The sequence below is a fragment of the Arachis hypogaea genome, chromosome 5 (genome assembly GCF_003086295.3).
Source record: "Arachis hypogaea cultivar Tifrunner chromosome 5, arahy.Tifrunner.gnm2.J5K5, whole genome shotgun sequence".
Lineage (NCBI taxonomy): Eukaryota > Viridiplantae > Streptophyta > Magnoliopsida > Fabales > Fabaceae > Arachis > Arachis hypogaea.
The window spans coordinates 13,020,240-13,038,732 of record NC_092040.1 but is presented as its reverse complement, the minus strand read 5'-3'; the positions used below and the strand labels follow the sequence as shown (position 1 = coordinate 13,038,732).

General features: G+C 36.4%; 1 protein-coding gene across 2 annotated transcripts; it reads left to right on the top strand.

Moving 5' to 3' along the window:
• The first annotated feature begins 8,125 nt into the window (after nucleotides 1-8,125).
• LOC112800852 (uncharacterized) lies at nucleotides 8,126-10,305 on the top strand. 2 transcript variants are annotated; one of them, XM_025843267.3, is made up of 6 exons: nucleotides 8,126-8,353; nucleotides 8,518-8,622; nucleotides 8,743-8,802; nucleotides 9,671-9,735; nucleotides 9,832-9,880; nucleotides 10,086-10,305. In XM_025843267.3, the coding sequence occupies exons 1-6, from the start codon at nucleotides 8,216-8,218 to the stop codon at nucleotides 10,098-10,100; spliced, it is 432 nt and encodes a 143-aa protein (XP_025699052.1). In that variant the 5' UTR covers nucleotides 8,126-8,215; the 3' UTR covers nucleotides 10,101-10,305. The 2 variants fall into 2 exon arrangements, with proteins under 2 accessions (XP_025699052.1, XP_025699051.1); XM_025843266.3 differs by having other exon boundaries at nucleotides 9,832-10,161.
• The last annotated feature ends 8,188 nt before the right edge of the window (nucleotides 10,306-18,493 follow it).

Sequence of the window (18,493 nt, the reverse complement as noted above, 5' to 3'; positions counted from 1 at the left end):
GCATAGACTTTATAGTCGTCGACGTTGGGTCAGCGTATAATGCCTTGATCGGCAGGACTACCCTAAATCAGCTCGGAGTGGTGGTGTCCACCCCTCACCTTTGCATGAAATTTTCAACACCTGAGGGAATAGCAACGGTACGGAGAGACCAGAAATTGACAAGGAAATGCTACAATGAAAGCCTGAACCTGAGAGAAAAGGGCAAGGAAGTTCACACCATAGAGATCGGCGGAGTAAGAGCCAAAGAAGAGCTACGGCCGAAACCGGGGGGAAAAACTGAAGAAGTACAGGTTGGAGAAGAGGAAGGAAAAATACCAATATAGGAGTCAGCCTAGGTGGAAACCTAAAACAGAGGCTGGTAAAGCTCTTATAAGATAATTCTGACCTCTTTGCCTGGAAAGCTTCCGACATGCCAGAGATAGACCCTGAACTCATGTCCCACAGGCTTTCAGTATACCCTGGATCGCGACCCGTACAGCAGCACAGGCGCAAGCTCGGGTCAGAATGGGCTCAAGTAGTGGAAGAGCAAATACAAGCCCTCTTAGAGGCCGGCTTCGTTAGGGAGGTCAAGTATCCGGCATGGCTGGCAAATGTAGTGCTGGTCAAAAAGTAAAATGGCAAGTGGAGGATGTGCGTCGATTACACTGACCTGAACAAGGCGTGCCCCAAAGACCCATATCCACTTCCCAGTATTGATACTCTAGTAGATTCTAGCTCAGGGTACCAATACTTGTCGTTTATGGATGCCTACTTGGGATACAACCAAGTCCCAATGTACAAGCCAGATGAAGAAAAAACATCATTCATCACGCCTAGAGCGAATTACTGCTATATAGTCATGCCTTTTGGATTAAAAAATGCTAGGGCCACATACCAAAGGCTGATGAATAAGGTGTTCGCTCCCCCACCTTGGGAACCTAATGGAAGTCTACGTGGACGACATGCTGGTAAAAACCAAGGAGGAGACCGACCTCTTGACAGACCTCTCACAAGTCTTCAACACCATAAGGTTACATGGGATGAGGCTAAATCCAGCAAAATGCACCTTCGTGGTGGAAGCTGGAAAATTTCAGGGATTTATGCTGACACAAAGGGGATCGAAGCGAATCCCGACAAGTGCAAAGCCATCCTAGAAATGAAAAGCCCAACTTGCCTAAGAGAGGTCCAATAATTGAACGGCTGACTTGCTTCCCTCTCCAGGTTCTTGGCAGGATCAGCATTAAGATCCCTTCCACTGTTTTCTCTAATAAGAAAATGATGCCAGTTCAAATGGACTTCACAATGCGAAGAAGCATTCCAGGAGTTCAAAAGGTTTTTGAGCCAACCTCCAATTCTGACCCGACCTATAGTTGGGGAAGAGCTCGTCCTGTATTTGTCCGTAGCAAACAAAGTTGTAGCATCAGCTCTAATACGGGAAGATGAGATTGGGCAACATCCTGTATACTTCACCAGCAAAGTTCTACAAGGCCCTGAACTAAGGTATCAAAAATTGGAGAAGTTCGCGTACTCCTTAGTAGTAGCCTCACAAAGGCTACGACCTTATTTCCAAGCTCACACAATAAAAGTTTGAACGAACCAACCCATGAAGCAAATCCTTCAAAAGACGGATATCGCGGTTAGAATGGTTCAATGGACAATAGAGCTCTCCGAGTTTGACCTAAAGTACGAAACTCGAATGGCAATTAAAGCCCAATGCCTCACTGACTTTATAGCAGAATATGCAGGAGATCAAGACGAAGAATCCACTACATGGGAACTATACGTAGATGGATCCTCAAACAAGATGGGAAGCGGTGCAGGCATAATACTGGTCAATAAAGGGGGAACGCAAATAGAAGTTTTCCTCAAATTTGAATTCCCAGCTTCCAACAATCAGGCAGAATATGAAGCCTTGATCGCAGGATTAAAGCTGGCGGAAGAAGTCGGCGCAACAAAAGTAACGATATTCAGTGACTCTCAAGTGGTGACCTCCCAAATAAATGGAGAGTATCAGGCCAAAGATCCTAATATGAGGAGGTCTTGGAAAAGACCTTGGAATATCTTAGGCGCTTTGCAGAAACTGAGATTAAGCATATAACTCGGAAGCTCAACAGCAGAGCAGATGCCCTCTCCAAACTTGCAAGTACCAAACCAGGAGGAAACAATAGAAGCTTGATCCAAGAAGCTCTCCCAGAACCCTCTGTAGTTAAAACAGAGGCCCATCAGGACGTCCTCGAAATTTTCAGATTAAACCTCGGATGGATAAACCCCTTAGTCGAATACCTGAAATTCGATATCCTACCCAAAGAGGAAAGAGAGGCTAAAAAGATCTGGAGAGATGCACAAAACTACATCCTGGTAAAAAATATTCTTTACAAAAGAGGAATATCAACACCATTATTAAAGTGCGTTCTGACCTCAAGGACAACTGAAGTCTTAGAAGAGGTCCACAATGGCATCTGCGAAAACCATCTCGGAGCTAGGTTGCTAGCCAGGAAAGTTATCCGAGCTGGATTCTACTAGCCGACCTTGCAGAAAGATGCCACGAAATTTGTGAAGAAGTGCCAACCATGTCAAATGCATGCAAACTTCCACGTCGCTCCCCCCGAAGAGCTCATTAGCATAACTTCTCCATGGCCTTTCGCAAAATAGGGATTGGACTTGTTAGGACCATTTCCCCAAGCACCTGGACAAGTAAAATACCTAATAGTGGGGGTAGACTACTTCACAAAATGGATAGAAGCAGAGCCATTAGCCACCATCACCGCTCAGAGAAGTCAGAAATTTCTCTACAAAAATATTATCACAAGATATGGGGTACCTCACTCCATCACCACTGACAATAGCACCTAGTTCACCGACTCAACCTTCAGAAATCTAGTAGCCAGTATGAAGATCAAGCATCAGTTTACATCGGTAGAACATCCATAAGCAAATGGACAAGTTGAGGCAGCCAATAAAGTCATACTAGTAGGGTTGAAGAAAAGGTTACAAGACGCAAAGGGAGCCTGGGCTGAAAAGCTCCCACAAGTACTTTGGGCTTATCGGACTACACCTCAGTCTGCCACAAGAGAAACACCCTTCCGACTTGCTTATGGCATAGAAGCCATGATACCAGTGGAAATCAGCGAGCACAGTCCAATGGTGAACTTCTATGACGAGGTTGGAAATGTACAAGGGCACAAAGAAGAACTTAAGCTCCTCCCCGAAGTCCGAGAGCAAGCCCAGATAAGAGAAGCGGCGTTGAAACAAAGGATGGCAAATAGATACAATAAAAGGGTCATTCGAAGAAGCTTCACCCCAGATGATTTGGTTTTGATCAGAAACGACATAGGAGTCAACAAATCTGGGGATGGCAAGCTCGCGGCAAATTGGAAAGGACCATACAAAATTAGAGAGGTCTTAGGAAAAGGCTACTATAAGGTGACCGACTTAAACGGCACCAAGTTACCTAGGTCGTGGTATGCTTGTAATATGAAAAGGTACTATAGTTAAAAGTGAACTCCACTCCCTGGTGTACTTTTTTCCCCAACTTCGTGGTTTTTTTCCAAAGAAAGGGTTTTCCTAAAGGGGGGTTTTAACGAGGCATCATAGCGGGGACTAAGGGGCAACAAACTGTCAAAAACCCTTAGTAGCCAAAAAAGTACCTTTACAAATAAATAAAGATCTTTTCCTTTCAAATATCTCTTTATAAAATTCCTTCTAACATTATCATTCAACAAAACGCGCCGACTTAAGCTCGACAAAATGTGAAAATCTCATGAACTGACCTAGATGGTCGTCAGGATAAAACGACGAGGTACAAGTCAGTGTAAAGATGTTATAAAAGTAGGTCATAAAAGAACTCGAAGATTAATTGACTTGCAAGTCGGATATCCCGAGGAGGAACGAAATGCATCGCAAAAATAACCTAAGTTATAGAAACTCAATAGCGAAAAAATGAGTACCATGAATACCAAAAAAGAGATAAGAAAATCCATCGAAAACGCAAAGATAGAGGCTGTCCCAAGTCTTTGAGAAAAATTTAAAAGTAACTTAGACAAAGGACAGCCAGCCAAGGAAAAAGGTTTTCAAAAAGCAAAAAGATCAAAAAGGTTTTTTTCAAAGCCTAAATAGAAAAAGCATGTGCACAACACACAAGAAAGATATCCTAAACCCTTATCCAAAAAAGGGTATTTCTAATATTTTGTTTATGGCTATAAAAGGCCAAAAAATTGTCAGCAAATACCACCACAAGAACATAAAAGAAAAATTATTTAAAAAAGGGGGACCCACAGGTCGGGCCCCCATATAGCCATTATAATTTAGTTGGAAGAAGGAAGGTCACCACCACCAAGAGAAGGGACATCATCACCAGAGCCAGGGAGAGTAGTCGGAGCACCATCAGGACCAGGGAGAGAAGTCGGAGCAGCACCAAGGGAAGACGGAGCAAGTTGATCAGGACCCTTCTTAGGAGTCTTTGAAGAAATCGGGGCATCTTCTGATCGGGGGGATTCCGCTATCTTCTGCCCCCCGAGTCTTCAGCTTGGATTCGGAAACAAGTCGGGGAGGAGAAAGATCCAGGTCTGGAGCAATAACCCCGACCTGTTCCTTGAAGATCCTCCATGCCTTCTCGACTCCTTCAGCAATAGAGATCTCCAAATCCAAATAGGACTCACGACATCCCGCTAACTCCTTCTTCAGGTCCACGTGTTCCCCAAACAAACTCATATAACTCTGCTCCACCTTCTCCTTCAGGCCCTCCGCCATGGCACACTGGCCCAGCAACTTCTTCTCCCTCTCCCAAAGACGATCCCTCTCCTCCGAGACGATCCCTCTCCTCCTTCAACTCGGCGACCTCCACCTTCAACTGCTTCTTCTTTTCCTGATATAAAAAAATCATCCCCTCTAACTCCTCAACCTTTAAGGACGAACCCAAAGAGCTGAGGGGAGTCTTTTCAAAAATATCTAGTAGTTTGGTGCACACTCTAGCCACCCGAACACTCCCCTAGACCAGAACATTGAGGTGGTTTCGAATGGAAGCATCATCCATACTTATACGAGTATGGGAATAGATATGATTCCGAACAAACTAAAGCATGTTGAACTTGGCCTCACCCTCAAACGAAGAGCCAGACTCAGAAGTCTTACGCTTCTTCTTCTCTGGCTCACGGGAAGGACGGGGCTGAGAAGAAGCTGAGGAGGATACGGTAATAGGTCGAGAAAAGGTCCCCAAGTCGCGAGGAGGAGGAAAACAGGGAGGGCGAGGAGAAGGAAGAGGGCCAGCAGCCCTGGTGGCACCAACCCTGACACGAGACCTCGATTTAGCGTCCTGAACCTTCTGATAGGAAGAGCTGGAATTCTTCTTCGCCATTTCTACAAAAACCAGCATGCAATAAAAGAATCATCATACAAGTCGGAACAAACAACTCGGATGTTAATCAGGTCGGAAAACAGCAATAAAATGAACAAAAAATGTAATGCTACCTATTTGGGCTTGCACAAAGGTCGGAGACTCTTGGAGGAACTTTTTCGTATCAAGATATGGGGCTATCCCCCACACTTCTTGGAAAAACCCCACAATGGCTGCCTCCACCTCATCCAGAGCATCCAAACTATATTTTTCCACTGGAGAGGCCTCCAACTAGTACAGGGGAAAGCGAGGAGATAAATTTTGATCCAGAAAAAAGGGGTGGTGACCCTCTACAGCTCGAAGTTTAAAAAAGAAGTTTTTGAAATCATGAAAGGATTCATCAAAGAGAGTAAAAACTCTCCGGCCTTGTATCGCGCAGAAAGACACCCACTGCTGCTTGTTATTTTGCCCACTGAAGAGATTAGTCATATGAAAGAGGAAAAAGAAAATCTTCAAAGAAGTCAGAAAATCTAGTGCATGGCTGATGAATTGATAAATTTTTAGAAAACCCCAAGAGTTGGGGTGAAGTTTGGTAGGGGCGACACGACAATGAGATAAAACGACTATCTCGAAGTCAAAAAAAGGAAGAAAAACACCCAAACGGTTGAACAGGCTTTCATACATAAAGAAAAAATGAGGGTCTGCATCAGATGCTCTCCCAAAACAAATCCAGTCTTCCGGACCCGGGGCAACCAGTTCGTACTTCGACTCTTCCTCATCAAGAACATAGATTCTGTGATGAGTACGCAAATCAGTAAGATAATCGGTATCTACTAGAGGGTTCTCCCCTAGAACAGTGGCATCAACCCATGATGAAAGAGACTCTAGGGTAGACATCTTTTTACTAAAAAAGGGTGATGAATCCTACAAAGAAAAAGAAAAAAGAGTCAAAATAGTGTCTCTAAAGGTCTGAGGCAAGTTTTTCAAATCAGCAGAAATCGCTAGAACTATAGGCAACACTCCTTCAAACAAAGACATGCAAGTAAAAAGCACTCTGTAAAGGAGGAGCAAGGAAAAGAAACTGACCTTTTTGTCACGCAGAAGGCAGATGCAACAACACTCGAAATGAAAGGAGTTTTCTTCTTTCAGTAAAGGGTGCAAGTAAGAAAATTTTCAAAAACGAAACAAGGAAAGAGAGGAAAAGTATTTATAAACACGTTAGGGGCACGATGGTAAAACAACATAATCATTTAAGAGATGCGCCGTTACCAATGTAACTGCTCCCCATGTGTAAATGCTAAAATCCCTGAAGAGATGCAACGTTTGATTAGACATGACGGTTGAGGACTTCAAATCACGTCGGTTCCTTACCACGTCGGCTACAACCCCGAGCTGAATACTCGAGCCCAACTCATGAAAAAGCTTGGACTCGAGTAGGGACACTGTTCATACCCTGACCCAACACTAAGACCCAGGACCAAATAAGATAAAGAGGCCCAATCCATAGATTGGCCTCCCCTCGCAACCGACCTCCATTCAAGAGGTCAGACTCGACGTAAGCTCCACCATAAGGAAGTCGGGAACGAGGTTAGCTGGCAGATAACACTTATTCAAATAGGTAACTACCCCTAAAATCTCTCAACACATTTCCAGGAGTCGTATCTCAACTTCTCTAAGATAAAGGGACGGTTATTCTCCTTAAAAGGAGAAACCACTCCAACGGTGGTTATGGGTTCACCACTATTAATACACTGACATCCCTCATATATCTCAAAGTTCCCATACTCTCTAAACTTGCTTAGACTCTTGTTGATTTAGGCATCGGAGTGTCTTTGCAGGTACCACCCCCCACACGTACACAAGTCGGACAGAGGCCCCTAAACGGGAACAGGACAAAAGGCCTCCCCCTCAAACGATCGAGCCAACCTTACAAGTCCAGCCCACTAATCTCCGGTTATCTATCGTAACAATATTTTTTTAAAATATGGAATGATTTAATTTAGAGAGTACAAATTGAACCGTCCAACTTTTAAAAGGTACAGAAATCGGATCGTCCGATTTTTGTACTCAGATTTGTGTTTAAAAAATAAAAAAAATTGGAGTACACAAATCAGTCAGTTCAATTTGTGTACTCCAATTTTTTTTTTAATTTTTTAAACATAAATCGACCCTCCGATTTATGTGCCTCCCATAGTGTTAAAAAATACTAAAAATTATAATATTAAAGTATATCACTCATCCTATTTCTATATCTAATTTTTTTTAGCATGTTTATCAATCTAATTTAATGTTTCAAATTGTATGGTGTATCAAATAAACTCAAAAGATTTGGGCTGATTTTAGACAGACCTTTTTCTTTTTATTTTATCTCTTGATTTTCGTATAATAAAATTTAATAGTTCATAAAAATAGTATTTTTTTATTAATACCACTAATTTTTAGAACAATAAATTATACTAGTGCTAAATAATTTTTACAAAATCTTAACTGCACCTATAAAAATACTCATATATTTAAAGAATAATATTATACATTTAAATTTTTTGTTAATCAGGTCTAACTAAATTAGTCTAATTTCAATAAAAACCAATTATGAATAACATTATTTTAAATATTATTTAACTTAGTTTAATTTAGTTAAATTTATTTCATCAAAAAATTTAAATAAATAACAGTATTCATATTTAAATATAAAATCTCAACAAATCTTAAACAAAAGAAAAAAATAACTAAATATCTATAAAATAAATTGTCCATATATTTAAATATAGAATCCTAACAAATCCTAAATTAAAAGAAAAAAAAAGATAACTATCCATAAAATAGAAAATAAGTTACAAAGGTGATTGGCTCCATTCAGGGTTCGAAAATTCTTCTTCACTCCAATTTCTTATTTTTGAGGAAATGGCTGTGGCTTGCAGGCGATTGGCCCAATTTTCGGACTTTGGGTTCTCAAAATCGTTCACTTTCATCTCAAGTCTCAGATCATTTTCCCAGATGGCGAAATCAAATGGTCGGCGGTTCTATGATGCATCCGCTATTGTAATTTAAGTTTACCTTCTTACCATTTTTTTATTCTCTGTTTTTATGGTTTTTTGTTCACTTGTGTGTTTTCTAAAACTAATTGCAAATGTGCACTTTTAAGCTCGTTAACGAGTGTTAATGAATGGTTTGTTTTTGTCATTGGTTACGCTCTTGCTTTCTAGACTAGCGGACTTGAGGGGCAAGGAGTGCCCACAAAGCAGGCTCAGGCAATATCTGCCGGTATAACTGAAGTTTTGGAAGAAGTACAAGAATCATTAATGGAGAGGGTGAGGTCTTTTGATGTTTATGTTGTTCGTTTGTGAACTTTACCACTCTCTTGGAATCTAAAATACTAGTTTCGTGTATTAACAGAAGTTTTTTTTCTTTTTTCTTTTGTCCCTTAAAAGACTGAAATGCTTCGAGAGTCCACCGAGACGAAATTCAAAGCTGAAGTGCAGAGGTCACAGGTATATTACATACTAATGTAGTTGATTTAAATAGGAATACTAGTTGCAAAGCATCTGTTTTTTAGCTTTTGTTCTGGACAACAATAGTTCATTCTAATACAATGACATGATTGTTAAGTTACCTGATTGAATGATGTTGAAATTTCAGGCTAACAACTTAGTTTTTTGTATTTTCAAATGTAACTAGTTTCTAACGTTACTTTTATCCTGTTCGATATCGGGATAACCGAAGAAAACATTGAAAGGGAATTATGCTAACTGTTTAATATCTAATATATGTCATTCTGTAAATTGCTTTTCTCTAAAATTTAAAATATGGTCTGTTGACTACATATTGGGATGGAATTTTTAAAAACTCCAATTGGTTAACCCATAGATTTGAAATCTTGTAATCAAACGTGAGCTAAATATTTCTGATAGAAATTGATGTGTCTGTTTCTTGTTGTGTGGTACTGTGTCTTCTGACAGTGATACCGATTGTAATCATTCTCAATGTTCATTTCATTTAAATAACGACTGTAATATTCATGGGGCATGCCTCATATTCTCATTTAATCATGAGACGAGAGATTTGATTATATTGATATAGATTTATGTCTTTACATCTTAGAGTAGATACATGAATTTAGGAAACATGAGTAATTCAAATGGCTACTGTTATTGAAACAACTTTTGTGGTGAAAAATTTGTATGTAAAATTGTATAAAGGGTGGCTCTAAACTATGGAAACTAGTTTGATTTCTCATATTTTTCTTTACAGTTAATTTCTTGTTTGCTCTTGTAATTTTTTTCTCAATTTCTAGTTACACTGAGGTTGTTAATTTGTACTTGCTTTGTGCTGTTATATGATGCAAAATTTATAATGTAGATGCAGTTGCAACGTGAGATTGAGAAACTAAGGAATGATATGGAAAAGAATAACAGGGAATTGAGGTCCATTTAAATTTAACCGACAATTGACCCACTAGTTTCTTTTGTAATTTTATCCTCTTTAAAGTGCAAACTTTCTGGATGTGGATTCTGATGCAGGTTGGCGAGGTTGGCTATAGATAGAGCTGAGATTGCTTTCAAAGCTCAGGTATTAACAACAGAACGTGTTATTGGATTTTATTGCCTAGGAACTATTTTTACGGTGTGTGGCGTTGCTTTTCTCGAATTTCTTAGCCGAAAATAAATAGTCGTAGTCGTTGTAGTACAGTAGTTAGTTGAGGAGCAGGAGGTAGAAAGCTCTCATTATACAAAAATGATTTAGATGACAGGTTTTGTTTGCCCTGTTTTTGAAGGGCATGGAGGATTGATGACCTTACTCGCATGTGTTCATTTGTGGTAGTTGAACGCCGTACACTATTCAAACTTCAAGATACCCCCATGTCCCACTCCTATGCACAACAATGCCATTACCTTCAATTCCTAATTTCATTATCTACTAGTCGAATACCGTGCATTTGCCCGGAATCATATACTCTATTTCAATAAATAAGTTAAAAAAATCTTTAATATTCACATCTAATAATGTCAAATTGAAATGCATTGGACATGCAACCTTGATAAGTTTTTTTTCCTTGTATAATATCGATTGATAATAATATGAACACAATTAGTATTAATATCACTTAATAGAAAACAGAATAATTACAAACATAAATTATGTTGCTTAAAGTAATTCTATTTTTTTATTATCGTTTGCAAATGGAGGTTTGTTTTGATTTATCTTTGGTAATTTGTATTTAAAATAAATTATAGTAAACTAAATATTGTTTGGATTACATTATTCAAAATCACTTTTAGATGAAAAATTACAGAAAATAACATGAATTTAAATAATTATTTTATGTTATCTTATAATTTTATTTTAAATATTTAAATAAATTTTAATATTTTTTTAGTACTCTCAATATTCTTTAATACAAAATAAAAAAATTATTCCAAAACAAATAACAATAACATTAAAAGAACTCATACAAAAACAGAAGTTTTATAAAAAATAATATGCAGAAAAAAATATTATAAAAAAAACAATAAATATATAAATAATGGACATAATTGATACATAGAACATAAATTTCATCGTGAAAAGTTAAACAGAAAAGCTAGAATTTGTAACTTTTGCTAAATTTTTGCTAGTTGAAGATAAAAATCACTTCTGCATTAAACATAAAGATAAGGCGTTCAAGGAACTAAAACTCGCTTCTCTCTTCTCCAACACAAATCAAAACACACCCATAATTGTTATAATATCATAAATATATAGGTATTTTAAAAAATTTATTTTTGTTAGGTTTGTCAAAATAAAATGCCCTACATAATTTTCAATCAAATAAAAAAAAGTCAAGTCAATCTCAATTTTGATAGAATCAAGTAGTTCACAAGTGAGTGTTAATTTTTCATCCTTAAATGTGAGAGAACATAAAAAAACATCAAATCTAAATCAAACACTACAGGCATGAAGCAATAAGAAAAAATGGTAAAAATAGAAAGTAATAATTATGAATTACCCTAACATTATAGAAAATTGTGCATATAATGTCTTCCAGAGTAAAATAATGAAACAACAAAGGTAATAAAAAGTAAAAAGCTAAACTGATTTTTTTTTTTGTGAGAACACCCTTACTGAATATTATTATGAACTTTCATAAAGAGTACCCAAAAGTATTGAGAAAGTTTGATAAATGCAACATGTAGCAAGATTTAAATATAATATACTATCAAGTATTTCACAAAAACCTTTAAAATAATCAACACTGCAAGATATATAATTCTTTGTCTTCTCTCATCTATGTACAAAAAAGACATTTGAATAAAAGATGATCATGTTGCAGCACATCCTTGAATAAAAAGGTTAAATGTCGGATGTAAAGGAAGATATGATATTTTATACACAGAATAATGAATTTGATCATTTTATAATATAAAGGGAAAAAAAAAGGAAAAAATGACAATGCTTGCCATCCAGTTAAATGAAAAAATAAAAATAAAACAATAAGGATTAAGTGTCACACATCAATAAAGAGGTACATCTTGGTTGTATCCACAAAAACCACATTCTCTTACTCTGCCCCTTCACCCCTAGCATTTTCCATGTTGCGATCCCAGCCTCTCCATCCTCGTAATCGACAGCAATAAAACTAATACCGGAAAGAAAATGTAACAACCATACCAAATATGTTCATAGAATAAACATTCTGTCAACCTGTTAAATTCACATACCCTTCCTAACACAGTTTTTTTAAAGGAAAAATTCTGACATGTTTCCCTACCAACTTTTAATGTGATTAATTGGTTGCGGACAAGTTACATAAAAGGATATTGAAACATGCAGAAGTTATCTAGATGCACTGATGAGTACCTGAAAATCCCAGATTCTATGCAAATAGTACCTGAAAACCCCAGATTCTATGCATATAGCCATCACTTTCTCAAGTGTTATACATAACATCTAAGGCATTAGCTATAGATTGAAAATGAAAAATTGAGATAAGAAAAATATAATGGTCTAAGTAACTAAGTTAAAGGACTCGGTCATTACAATTAACAAATGATTTATCTAAGAGACACCAAAACCTACAAAGCTATAATTATAAACATAACATGGAATACAAAAATGAATGCAAGAACATGATACATACCTCTGGTCCTTCCTCTTCCTAATCCACCACGACCTTGAATTCGGCCATTTGGTGAACTCTCTGCAGAACATAAAGGTCATTCAGATGGCGAGAAGGACATTTATTTTTTGAGAACACCAATTGTCATATGAACCTACCTCCATAATCAAAATCACTTGATGCCTTCACTTAGTCAGCTGGTAATGGTGATCAATACCTAAAATGGCACAACAAACTAAAGATCATACCAAATACTCAAAATTTATATAAATTTTTTTCAACATATAGAAATGTTGGAAACGGTTAAAGAAGTGCAGAGAATCAGTCCACATATTTTTCTAACTTAATTAACAACTAACACAAAATATAAAATAACTTATTTTCACTGCAAATTAAAACAGTAATTTGATCATTTGTGTTAAATACCCAAAGTCCTCTGCATGTAAAAGCAAAGTGCATGAACAACTACGGTCAAAATAAGGAACTTCCAAAATGTTGTCTTGAACAAATCCACCATAACCACTTCTTGCAACCTACCCACAGATGATGTATTGTTTCCTTCTATGAAAGGGTTATTGTTATCAAATAGTACATGCCTTGTGGTTCCCAAATTGCATCATGGACAATATCATATAAATAAATAAAATAGAAAAAAAGTAAAACCTAAATGGAATACTGAACATTTTAATCACCCAATTTTAAAATACTATTCAGAAACTGCACATACAAAAGGAGGCCTTCGTCTAGAGGCTCTTAAGTACCAGTGATGTTAGCGGATTCAATTTGTGTGTTCTCCTGTATATTATTTGATCACCCCACAGCTGCAGAAGCAAATCCAACATATATAAATAAAAAAACAAAATATAAAGAACTAATCAGAATAAAACAAAGTATCATGTATGAAGATAGCCTAGCTCAGCCAATTACAAAATGAACAGACGTTGATCAACTCCAAAAATTGTTACAATTTTGTTGATGGCTCTACCCATTGCTTTGAAAACAATTTCATTGGAACACCTTTCCAATGAAGAAGCAAACAATATAATCTGAGCAAAAACCTGTACAAAATGGTCCTTACAACATCAATAGATACATAGCATGTCAAATTCATCCAAATACATTTCCCACAATTTGAGTTTCATTTTGTTTTGACATTTTTTAGGTCCAAAAATGCTTACAATATAATGTGTTCCCGAAACAGGTTCTAAAAATAAAAAGAACTATTTGCCAAACATGTACTTAGTTTAGATTCATAATTGAATTTAAAATAAAAAACAAAACACTCAATGTTCGCACTGCAGCAGCTAAGCATGATTCTTAGCTTCTTGTAAATTCTCTAATTCATTTCAAGGTAATTCTTATTTTATCCAAAGAATAAAAGAAAGGAGTATAATCACAACACCAAATGTTCTAAACGAACAGAGGCGATAGTAATTTGTATTGTAAGCTGTGCTAATGAAAGAGTAAATAGAAAGCACGAAGGTAAGGAGCCTGAAGCAAGGTCATGGCATAAGTAATGTAGTGCTCACCTTTCCCTGACTTGTGATACTGATCTCGTTTTCATCCATTGACATTTCTGCCATTGACTTCTCCATCTTTTGGTACCGATCTATCTATTGAATGCCACACACCAACACCAAAAATAAAAATGAAAATGAAAATCACATGCTTCAACCACAACCTTCACACAAAAACAATCAACCTGTATATGGAATAATAAGTTAATATAAATACTAAAACAAAGGTTAATAATTGATAGCATTCTTAGGACAAGCCTAATCTTGGGATATAATATTATTGATCTTACATTTTCAAAATCATATCAAAAAAGCTTTTTATTATAAACCATGTTTGACCCAATATACACTTAACGTCAATTAATATTAGGAGAGAAACGCTTCCATGTTGACTGGGGTGATCACCTTGTTGGAGATTGCATGTAAAGACAGCTAGAACATGGTGGTACCAATCTTGTGAACAAAATTCAATAGCATTAGTATTGCCATCCAAATAGTAATGTGCTATATCCATAATAAAAAAATGATTTGTCCAACCACCTTAAACACTAACCATGCATTAAACAACAACCATGTCATGTGATTGAATCAATGTGTGTAAAATCATTAAAGCAAAACTTTCTCAATGGAAAAATTGAAATCTTTGATATGCAATGAAAGTGGTATAAAATAAAGTTTCAACATAGTTCCATATATTAAGAGAAATTCTTCATATACAAGCATTTTTTTACACAAGTCTTTACAAGTTATTATCTTAACGCGCTTGAACACGTTCTTCTTCCTCTTCCTCTTCTTCTTCTTTTCTTTCGTTTCTTACTTTCTCTTTCTCCTTCTTCAACCGTTACTGCACAATTTCACTGCACCGTCTTCTTCTTCTTGCTGCACATTCTTCTTCCTCTTCCTCCTCTTCTTCTTCTTCTTTTCTTTCGTTTTTTGCCTTCTCTTTCTCCTTCTTCATTTACGTGCTTTTCTCTTTGTTTTCTTTTTTCGTTATTCTTGATTTCCATTATTTTTTGATATCAAATTCTGAAATCATTTTTGAAGAAGATATATGAGGAGGAGAAAGAGAAAGAATTCTGAATTATGCATAAAGTGTCCTTTGGGTGTATTTCTGTAATCGTTTGGGTGTATTTCTGAAGTTTCATTATTTTCAAAACGATTTCAAAGCTTGATTTCAGAAACCATGAAAATCGAAAAAAAAGAAGTAAGAATACCAGTAATAAACGAGTAAAACAACTAATGAAAAGGCAAAGAGAATAACGAAGAAATATCGTTTGGGTGTATTTTCTATAATCGTTTGGGTGTATTTTCTATAATCGTTTGGGTGTATTTCTGAAGTTCTATTATTTTCAAAACGATTTCAAAGTTTGATTTCAGAAATCATGAAAATCGAAAAAAAAAGAAGCAAGAATACCAGTAATAAATGCAAGTAAAACAACTAATGAAAATGCAAAGAGAATAACGAAAAAATATCGTTTGGGTGTATTTTCTATAATCGTTTGGGTGTATTTCTGTAATCGTTTGGGTGTATTTCCGAAGTTCCATTATCTTCAAAACGATTTCAAAGCTTGATTTTAGAAACCATGAAAATCGAAAAAAAACGAAGCAAGAATACCAGTAATAAACGCAAATAAAACAACTAATGAAAAGGTAAAGAGAATAACGAAGAAATACATGGAGGAGGAGGAAGAAGAAGAAGAAGGAGAAGAAGAGGAAGAGGAAGATGAGTTGTTCATAATCCACGGTGAGTGAAGAAGAAGAAGAAGAGGAAGAGGAAGAGGAAGAGGAAGATGAGTTGTTCATAATTCACGGTGAGTGAAGAAGAGGAAGAGGAAGAGGAAGAGGAAGAGGAAGAGGAAGAGGAGTCGTTCATAATTCACGGTGAGTGTAGCGCTTTGGAAACTAAATAACGCATTAAAAGACTCTAATGTATAGCAACTTGTAAAACTTGTAAGTCAAAAAGACTTGTATGTGTAGCAAGCCTCATATATTAAATAAGTCAAAATTGTCTTCACTTCGAAATGAAAGTTCACTGTGCTAGAGGTATTTAAACATAATCCCATATAAATAAATAAAAAGGAATGTTCTATATATACCAACCATCACGGAATATTGCAACAGCACCACCTTCATAAAATCAATCGATCTCTTTCTTCCTTAAGAGGAGAATTCCCCTGAGGATCATGCCAGTAAAACTTAAAAGATATTTTAAGCGATTAACAACAAAATATTTGGGAAATAAAAAATTATACATTACCGACCTGCTAATTGGTTCTTCACAAAAAAATATGATAAATAATAACAAATTAGTATACCTTGTCTGGGTGAGCTTGGTTGTAAGCAAGAGCAAGTGTGCTTTCCTATGATCCTCCAAATACCTGCATAATACACAAAGGAAAATATCATAGCCCATTACATAATGACGATAAAATGTATGATGATTAACAACCAGAGGGTGAAAAGAGACATGCCATTCTAGAATCTCCAAGTATTCTCATAGCTTTTCAATGTCGTCAATTGCACCCCACTGACAAAGAATAAATTTCATTATTCAAAAGGGTGGAGCATTTTTTTAGCTAAAAGCAGTTCAAAATCTAACCTGATCAAATAGAATGATTCTATAAAATTTAGGACAAAAAAATTTTCTGATTATTTGGGTCAATTCTCCCTCCAAGGCCTCCATGAATGAAGACCTGCTTGCAACAAAATCATATAATAGAAAATGATTAAATGATAATTTTTGTATCAAATTATTTCTCTTCTTAACAAAGTTAGGTAATGAAAAATAACCACATGGCAAAGGCATAAAGCCCTACTTCTAGTATATACATTTATAAAGAAATGCTATAAGTCTCCACCAAAAACATATTGGATCTAATATTAACATTTACAGCTCATTCAATTACATTAACGATCAATCTATATAGAATTTAATCACTAAGTTAACAGTAGTAGTCCATTTTCTTCCATTCCAGATTTTGATCAACTAATGTAAACAAATAAGCATACATAGCTTAAAATTTTAGAAAGGAAAAAATTAAGAAAAGAAATACTGACTTTGTATAATTATCAACTTTCTATACAATACCATTTGGATCTATACCAACAGATTGCCATCCATCATCTATTATAACAAACTTAGCAGGAATTCCACATTCCTCAAAGCTGCATTAAAGAACATAGAAAAATATAAGGAACATATATCATATAAAATTCTGATGATTATAACTTGAAGTAACAATTGAAAAGTTGGACAAAAATCAATTTAGAACTAATGTGTAAAAATAGAAATAAATTTGTTGAAAAGCTCCTCTATTGTTTTTATGTTATCTAGGTGCCAATTAAACAGTCCCAGTGATAACAAAACTTTCTATTCGGCTGTTACCCTGCCATACATGGTTTGGTGCATTTTTCGGTTGCTTAAATATTTTACACGGGATCAAACCAAGGGTGCAAATTTATTCTAGTGTTCTGTTTAAGTTATCTTTGAAATCATTAATTCTTTGCTCTTGTACACTTGTATAAATGCAAGAAAACCTAAAAGTTGAGAGTAGAGTTGGGGGTGGGAGGTTAACTCTATATCTTGAACAGAAGCTCCATTGCTAGGAGCAGCAAAATCCTGAGATGCTTGATTTTCAACACTGCCAAGTAAGTTTGACACATAAGTTAGCAACAGAAACTACCAAAAGTGGGGTTCCATGTTAATCAGCCTTGTGTTCCTACCCTGTTCAACCTTTACCAATATTTCCTCAATTTATGGACACTGCACGAAGTTCAAATCAAAGTCTTTGCATCGAATGCAACTATAGTAAGATAACACTAGTTGTAAGCGGATTCAAATCACAGAAAAAATGAGATATGGCCAATTGACATATAAAACAGATGGTTATTTCTTGAACTTGCCTGTTAAAATTATAATCAGTAACTTTCACAAGTGCTGTAGATGGTGTAACTGGATCCGTCTCCGGTGGAGCTGACGGGCTGGCCTCCTCATTTACATGCTCACCATTTGGATTCCAGTGATCTTGAAACAGTCGGCGCCCTCTTCGTGCAAGTGACTCATCATCGTCATCGTTGGAGTTTGAGGCAACTACAGGTCTCTCCTTGCACGTTGGGCCTTCGGTTGCTGATGTGCTGCCTTTCCAGGAATTGCCTCTGACGACGAGCAGCTTTTTGCACGTACCTATTCTAGTCTCCTGTGTTATAAACAAGCATGTTACAAATTCCACTCACAAAATAGGGACAACATGAGAAAATTCAATTAAAAATATAGGCAAGGTAGGTTCCAAGATGAACACATACATCACTATATCAATATCCACCTGCGTACAATGTCATTTCAACATCCAACAAAACTAACATGGCACCCAAAAAATATTCAGCCCGCAACCCCAACAAAATTGGTATTTAATCTGAGTACATAAGTTATGAAGTCAACGTATCTCCACAACAAGATGCACTCACCTCTTGTGGCGCTGTATGGCTATCAGGTTCTTTTGTTTCAACGGGTCTAGGTGGCGGTTTTTCTAATGACTTACGGTGCCTGCTTTTAACAGATTCATCTTTGCT

Coding starts and splice junctions, on each gene's coding strand:
- LOC112800852 (XM_025843266.3), top strand. CDS start 8,216: ATGGCTGTGGCTTGCAGGCGATTGGCCCAATTTTCGGACTTTGGGTTC. Junction 8,354..8,517: donor TCTATGATGCATCCGCTATT/GTAATTTAAGTT, acceptor CTTGCTTTCTAG/ACTAGCGGACTTGAGGGGCA. Junction 8,623..8,742: donor AAGAATCATTAATGGAGAGG/GTGAGGTCTTTT, acceptor GTCCCTTAAAAG/ACTGAAATGCTTCGAGAGTC.